The 8,494-nt window shown below is 39.8% G+C and overlaps 1 protein-coding gene across 1 annotated transcript; it reads left to right on the forward strand.

Annotated features, from left to right (window-relative positions):
- Positions 1-780: 780 nt before the first annotated feature.
- Positions 781-8,134, forward strand: LOC124151509 (hemicentin-1-like). The gene is made up of 9 exons (XM_048403329.1): positions 781-992; positions 1,833-2,084; positions 2,260-2,559; positions 3,114-3,473; positions 3,926-3,955; positions 4,298-4,339; positions 4,495-4,581; positions 5,544-5,606; positions 7,189-8,134. Exons 1-9 carry the CDS (start codon positions 782-784, stop codon positions 7,359-7,361), a joined length of 1,518 nt encoding a protein of 505 aa, XP_048259286.1. The 5' UTR covers position 781; the 3' UTR covers positions 7,362-8,134.
- The last annotated feature ends 360 nt before the right edge of the window (positions 8,135-8,494 follow it).

An 8,494-nucleotide genomic window follows, 5' to 3' on the forward strand; every position in this document is an offset into this window, starting at 1 on the left:
GGGTTGCTGAAGATCAATTCTAACCCGGACCTTCACGGGACCATAAACATATGTAGTGTAATAATGTACAGTTAGGAATGAAAAAACAAACAACATAATCATTTAAGCATTTCGTATGGATGCATATCATTATACACATGTGGGACAAAGATAAAGTTTCTTTTAAAAGTTTGGTTATATCTTTCTAACGATGACTCATCCCAAGTATTTTTTTCAAACCCATTACAAATAAGACACGGCGCCTGGAAGTGATCATACCTTGGAAGAAGATAATGAGCACTCAAGACAGAGACGTTGTCTTTCTAAGGAAGCTGTTAAGTTCTGGGTAGCAGCAGATCATTAATTAACCCCGAGCTGGACTTTCTTGTTCCTGTACTTGACACATAATTTATCAAACATACGAAACTATCCACACGGGTAAGCATATACGAAGTTAAATCTTGGCAAATGAATTCGATATATATTACAATATCCCAAACTTTCACGGATATCTTCCGGAATTGCACTGAACTGAGAGAAGTGAGTGAAGCTTCATCATGCCAAAAGTCTTATCCAAGAAGTCTCACACTGTCTAAACCTTGTCATATGACTACCTTGGTGTTTTATCGCTCTATTGAACTTGACTGGAACCTGGTCTTCTGTCTTCAAATTAAACTGTGGTTGACTGTAACGTACATGTAGCTTAAAAGGTTCCTACCAGCCTAGCCCTTCTTCAACCTATACTCAACTGATAGACCAACCCCACACATGTGCACACTTTTAAAACGTAAATACTTCCTTTATGAAGCCGTTCAGTTGCACACAACAATATGGAAATAGCTACGACAAAAGAATTACTTCCCTTGAAAAACGTCGGGTCGACATATGTGTCATTAAATTAACCAAGTCAAAACATTTCCCTCAAACCTCCATAACGGCGATCACAGTGGAAGCCATGAAGACATCTTGTTACGCTGGCGTCTTTTTGTTAGGTGTCTGTGGGTTAGGAACAGGTACGTGGTCGTTACTTTTAGAGCTTGTTGATGCAATTCTTGAACATATATATATTGTCACAGTGACTTTCTTTCCGATCTTCGTGGTTTGTGTAGGGTTTATTAGTGAAACAGTTGCATTGCAGCCTTTGGTGATATACTCTACACGTAAGAGGGCAGAAACAACGTAGTTCTTAAAAAAACAGTACTGTGATACCTAAATAAATACACACACACACACATATATATTGAAATCAAAAGACCAATGCTTTATGAATATTCATAATCGTATTTATGCCTAAACACTGCACATCAGTGTGTGGCAGCCATAATGTGGGAAGAGAGCCCAAACCGACGTAGGTCATTGACGTTTATCACCTTATCTTAATCCAACATGTTGTTAAAACAATATTGCCCAAACATCTCACCTTTTGTGGAGTAAAATGGATATTGCCGGAAGTTATTGTCCAAATAATTTAAGGAATAAGAAAATATGAATCTTTGACGGGGTGGACCAACATCGGACATGAATATTGTGTTAGAGTGAGTGGGTGAGTGAGTGTGGTTTTACGCCGCTTTAAGCAATATTCCAGCAATATCCCGACTGGTGACACCAGAAATGGGCTTCACAGATTAGCGTTTTAGAATGAAGTCGTGTTACGAATTCAGAAACACCTTGCATAAAACTCAAACTATGTTGACCCATAATGTAAACGAAGTTCACATTGTCGATGCTTACTGGTACAAACTTAAGTTGTTTGAACTTGCAAGTAAAAGTTTAACAAGTTGTCTATACTTTCCCAACATTTACAGACTTTGAAAATCACATATTAACATGAAAGTCAGAAATCTGTTTTACAGCTTTGATGACAATGAATCGGCCATCCCCTTGGGAGGTTGTTGCCGGGATGAATGCTTCTGTCTCCTGCTCCGCTCAATGCACATCGTCATGTAGCCTGTCCTGGAAGAAAGAGGGCGACGATACATTTTTTCATGCGGGCGGAACTCTCTTGCTCCATCCAGTTGAAATACCAGATCACGGAAATTATACCTGTGTTTTTGAGCAAGATGCGAATCAACGCGAAAACCAGACCATTGAAATTCTTGTGAACTGTGAGTACCCCATACTCTGACCTTTACACAAGCGAACTAATAAGTTCACTTTTAAATTGTTCGAATTTGGATGTCCATAGCGCATGCGTCCAGTCATATCATATACATTTTGCAATAGGTCGTCTTCACCCCATGCGTCTTCCACCTCTGTAACTGTAAACAAGTTATTTTTCAGACCCTTCGAGGAATGTTTCCGTGTCCTTCACCAAGATGAGCACAAATATCACGCTCATGTGTTCTGTGGATGGATTTCCTCCCCCTCTCGTCAAATGGTACAAGGATGGAGTCAACATTCACAGTGAAAATCTGACAGATAAATATGGCCGACATCAACATCCGGTTGATGGTTTCAGTAGTTTCTACAGGGTGACCGACGCCGGATGTGAAGATGGAGGAAATTACGTGTGTCAAGCCAACAACAATGCTGCTTTAAATCACAGCACAGTGGAAAACAACATAGAGGTTGAAGTAGACTGTGAGCATAAGTTAATTGTCTGTTTCTGATTATTTTCTCAATGGTCTGCCCTTTTATGTCTTGTCCGCGTCATTAAAAAACGACGTTTAAAGATGGTACTTGATGTTACCCTGCCTAGCGCTCGGCAATAAGAGATAAAGGACTGGTCGTCTCGGAGTCAGCATAATGTTCCACATATCATATTTTATTTTCATTCTAGATCTTTATTAAAGTAACCATGTACTCATATATCTGAAAACGAAATTTTCAGAATGGCTTTTTCGATGTTTCTATCCATCATAAACAAACCACCACATTAGTGTTTTAACAGAATCTAAAATTTTAAGAGCAATAATACACAATGTTTGTGTTCAGTTGTATTAAAACAAACAATCACTCACACCCACGTCATATGATTTAGATATAAATGCTCTATATATGCATATGTATATACTATGTTCTATTTAGGTGTTAAATAACCATTTGGTCCTTGGAGAAAGGATGGGTGATGTAGATGAAAACATGCCGTCTCAAGTGTTGTTGTGGATGCTGTTCTTCACTGTCCATTGTTCCAGGTGATCCAGAACTGTATGACGCAGCTGACCAGTCCAGAGTCTATCCACTGGTCAACCAGTCCAGAGTCTATCCACTGGTCAAGGGAGAAACCATCGTGGTCAATTTCACTGTGCGAGCTAACCCAAGGCCTGTACTAGCCACGTGGACATTCTACGGACAGTCGAAAATAAACCTTTTGAAAAATAATTCAGATAGAATGGATGAATACCGATTGAATAACTCGTCGGACATCTATTATTTTGAATTTTCCCATTTTAATGTCACTGACAACAGAAGAGGGCTGTACAGTGCAGTTCTGGCCAATGGTGTTCAGTACCCTCTGAATCTGACCTATACTCTGAGTATAGAATCTGAATCAGGTAATAAAAGCAGCTTGTTGTTATTTACTTTCATTGAATCGAAGCCAGCATTATGAATCATGTATAAATAAAAAAAAAAGCGACAAACCCCTGTCCATAGCGTTTCCTTTTCTTAAAGTGAGTGAGTGGTTTTACGACGCTTTTAGCAATATTCCGGCAATATCACGGCAGGGGACACCAGAAATGGGCTTCACACATAGTACCCATGTCGGGAATCGAACCCGGGTCTTCGGCGTCATGAGCGGACGCTTTAACCACTAGACTACCCGACCGCCCCCTTTCCTTAAAAGAATATTTTGTTTTTATCATATTGTTATAATGTGTCTTTTGTTCTGTAACTAAGACCAATAATACTGAACGAATTATGTGTTTGAACATAAAGGTGGTATATATTACTGTTAATAGAAATACATTTTCTCATGATTAATGAACTTATGTCTTTGAATCCACAGGAACGTCGTCCAGCGCTCCATATCTCAACAGTAAGTCGTTTGAATCTACCATTCTTCTGAAAACATTCCGTAGTAATAGTGAGTGAGTGAGTATGGTTTAACGCCGCTTTTGTGGTAGTGGTTACAATAGTAGTAGTAGCACTAGTACTAGTGGTCGTAGTAATAGTAGTAGTAGTAGTAGTAGTAGTAGTAGTAGTAATAGCAGTAGTAGTAGTGATAGTAGGAGGAGATGGGTTTTTATCGAAACAAAATGAATTGTCCCCGTGAAGTCTTGAACCAATGTTGTATCCTCATTAGATATTTATTTATTTTCAATTCAGAATATTTTTCATTGTTTGGGAACTAACAATGTTTTTTGTTGCTGCCTCACAGGTACAAACCAAGTGAACGTCACCAGTTCGTGCCTGGACCTTGGTAAGTCAAACGAGAGACATTTGAGCAATCATTAATTAGAGAAGTTCCCTATGTTCACACAGTTTAACATGTTGTCATGGAAACGTCATTTCTCGAACTGGTTGTATCCGACCATTTGCATAACCATGTTTATGTGTTTTTTTTTGTCATTCCAGAGTGCAACTACATGTTTGTCTTCATCAGTGGAGGTGTATTTCTGGTGGTATTGATCCTGGTCGTGGTTATTGCCGTCGTTCTGCACGGTGAGTATGACTTCTCAGTTAAATCTAACTTCAGGAACACCCAAATACTCACATGGCGTGCCTAGTCGTTTACGACGCCACAGTTCGCTGTGCAGAGCTGCAAGCGTCTGACAAACCGTGGTCGTGGGTTCGAACCCCAGATTCTCCATTATTATCCTCCAGGGAAGGGGAATATAGTAATCGGTGCTGTCCGTCCGTCCGTCACGTTTCGTTTCCGGAGCAGAACTAAAAAAACATGAGCGATATCTCAACAAAACCTGGCACAAAGATAGGACTAGTTGTGAACTGGTGCCTTTCGATAGTTTGGGATTTTTTAACAATTATTTTTCGAGTTTCCATAGCAACGTCTGTGACTTAGACTGAAAATGGCGGTGGTGCTCCATTCCGGAGCAGATCTTAAAAACCGTACAATATTCCTTCATTACACTTGGCACATAGATAGGTCGATCTAGTGGTAAACTGGTGCCATTCGATAATTTTTGTATTTTAAAAAAAGTTTCCTTAGACTGAAAATGGCGGTAGTTATCGTTTTCGGAGCAGATCTTGAAAACTGTACAATTTTTCTTGCCTTGCATACAACCGGACATGTCATATTGGCGGGGAATATGAGTATTTCATGCTTGTTATTTGTATAAGAATGACAGCACGATGTCCACGTATAGAGTCCAAGCATCACTCGGAACTCTTAGGCCGTGATACAACTGAAAAATTGTTCAAAGCGGAATTAGACCAAACAAACTCTCTTAAATACAATCCCCAAACCACGTTGATCATTACTCTCTGGAATCAAACGTGGTGTACTTTTCACGAACGTGAGTAAATGATAAGATGGATTTTGAAACGAGGGGATGACCAAGCTAGCTTCAACATCCTCACGCAGGTCAGTCAGTGCATGGGACTCGTCGAATGCGGAAGATAATTGATATAATTTTTTTAATAAAAGTTGTGTCCTGTTTACCCAGGTCCCCTGAATGTGCTGGTGAGATGCGTAACTGGTCTGTTCTATTGCAAGTGTTGCGGTGATGGTATGTAGAACAGTGGTGTCAACTTACTAACGTACATAAAGACATGTTAAAGTGAAACCTGGAACCTGAAACCTGAAACTTAAAACAAACCTGTAAGACAAATATGGACAAGGAAACCGAATTTACGAATATGTTATTATCCTGCAATAAAAAATCGAAGTGAAGTATTGAAGAAATTATAATTATCCTACTATTTAAAATTAATGAATAAACACATGTGTAGTGATATTACATCAGGAAACAACTACCAAATCGTGGGTCTTGGTAAGGAGGGGGAGGTCTGGCGATTTTGTATAGAGATAAGATATTTTTCAGCTACAAAACTAGATATTTCTTTTTTGTATTTTGAACTATGAGCCTGAGCCCCGTTCCACAAAGCGATCTTAGCGCTATGATTTTCGTAAGTCAGTGTTAAAGAATGGGAGTTACGATTGACTTAGCGCTAAGATCACTTTGTTGAACGGGGCCCTGCATTTTTTTAAAGGAAAAATACCTTGCGTCAAAGCAATAATTTTTCAAAAGTCTGAAGCATAATGCACTTCCTGCTAAACTTAGCTAAGTTTATACCTTTTTTCAAGCTAAATCTGTAATGTTCTTAATTTCCTCCTGTTAAATGATCTGATTAGATTTATACAATCTCTGTTTGATTTTCCAAGTCTTCAGCTCACATTAACCCCCCTTCACCAGTAAAAGCTCGTATGTCCGACTTCAGATCTTCAGGGAAACAACATTTGCTGAAAAACGGAAATAACTTAAAATGTTAATGAATAAAATCAGTTTCGTTTCGATCAAAACAGTTGTTTTGGATACGACTTATCAATGCTACAATTGACTATAAGTGATATTTCTATATTGATACAGAGTGGTATCGTAAAGTATTGTTGATAATACGGCCACTAGTTGAACTTTTTATCTGTTTTCTTGAAGGGAAGATAATTAGACTTTTGTTCCTAAATACTTGCTTCTAAGACTGGAATATTGACTACTTTTCGATTCAACTGTTTGAACATCAAGTTTATATATACAGTAAACTACGGTAATAACGAACACGCTTCTAACGAACTGACGGATTTAACGAACTTACTTTTTGGGTCCCGACTATTTGCTTTAGTTATGCTGTTTTTATGCTTATAACGAACTACGGTTATAACGAACTAAAATTAGTAGTCCCTTTGAGTTCGTTATAACCGTACTTTACTGTATATGTGTAATTGTGGATTGTGTTTGCCTCCATCCTAGCAGACACTCAACTCTACACATTTGACAAGTAAGGTATCGTTAATATCCTGATCTGCCTATCAGTACAAATCAAGAAAGAGAATACGAAGTACATGTATAGTATATGGACAAACAATACGTACAGTAAAGTACGGTTATAACGAACTCAAAGGGACTACTAATTTTAGTTCGTTATAACCGTAGTTCGTTATAAGCATATATACAGCATAACTACAGCAAATAGTCGGGACCAAAAAGTAAGTTCGTTATATCCGTCAGTTCGTTATAAGCGTGTTCGTTATAACCGTAGTTTACTGTAATTGGTGTTGTGTAATACAAAGCTTATCTCCCAACTTTGTTCCAGGTCTGAGGAAGCTGTGGGTGTCGGTGCCGTCAAATGAGGACATTAACGAGGACGACTTGGACTACAACTTTGTGATGCGGAAAGGCGGGTTCCCCATCGGTGCCAGCAATGCTTACATCCTTGACACGCCCATGTCCTTTGGGTCAGTCCAGGTACAAACCACGGGGTGCTAAACGTCAGCTGGAACAGTTTCCAACTACACAAAAGAGACAAAATCCTTTCCATAATCATAAAAAATATGTTAAAAGATGAGTCCATTGATCGATTCCGAATGCATCAGAATAATGTGTCTACGAATCATTGTCAAATCAGTAGAACACGGATATAACGAACTACAAGGGACCAGAGAAATGAGTTCGTTATATCCGTTGTTCGTTATACACGTTTTCGCTCGGAAACGTCCGCCATCTTGGATAAGACAAAACACAATACACGTAATTGCAGTGTTACACGTGAAATCTTCATGGCCTAATTTCACTGCAAGTTCGCCAGCTTTGGTCTGCAGTAACGGACCACTAACCGGAATGTTTTCGCTTCTCACGGCTTGAAACCATTTGAAGAGGGCGTCCTCTACGTCTTGGTGATTGGCAGCTCGTAACCTCTTCCGGGCGGGGCCAAATTCAGTCGAGTCGCAGGATTCAAGAATGGATTCTCCCTTGTGATGACAACAGATGCTCGCAATGAGTTGCGTGAACTGCACTGGCTATAGTTGTCCACCCTGCTCTTCCTGCGATAGTCGACCGCCTCCGTGTTTCAGGTATAAAACAGAATTCATCCACTCACTCTCCGCTCATTCAATTATCTTGTATATGACATGGGGACCTTCCTGTTAAAGGACCGCTTCCGTGGTCTAGTGGTAGAGCGTCCACCCGGAGTGAGAAAGGTCCCGGGTTCGATCCCCGGCCGCGTCATACCAAAAGACGTTAAAAGATGGTACTTGTTGTTACCCTGTCTGGCGCTCGGCATTAAGGGGCTAAAACAAGGACTGGTCGGCTCGGAGTCAGTATACTGTGTCTGAGTGGGGTATTCATGTTAAACTGCGGCATGGTATCTCAGTGGGCGAGCACTATAAATCGGCATCAGTCCGGACTAGTACAAGCAGCCACACACACACACGTGTATGCACGTCGCTATATAAGTGCAATAATCTTGGATGCGACGTTATTTCACCTCACATCCCCTCGGATAGGCAGATTCGTACATTCAACTCTGCTTTGATTATCCGCTTTTATAGAATCTGATAGTTGTAGTTAGTGATAGAAGTGGTTAGTAGATGAATGTTATTTTATGCCGTTAGCATCAATAC

Source organism: Haliotis rufescens, unplaced genomic scaffold (genome assembly GCF_023055435.1).
Source record: "Haliotis rufescens isolate VD_foot unplaced genomic scaffold, xgHalRufe1.0.p SCAF_3, whole genome shotgun sequence".
NCBI classification, from domain to species: domain Eukaryota; kingdom Metazoa; phylum Mollusca; class Gastropoda; order Lepetellida; family Haliotidae; genus Haliotis; species Haliotis rufescens.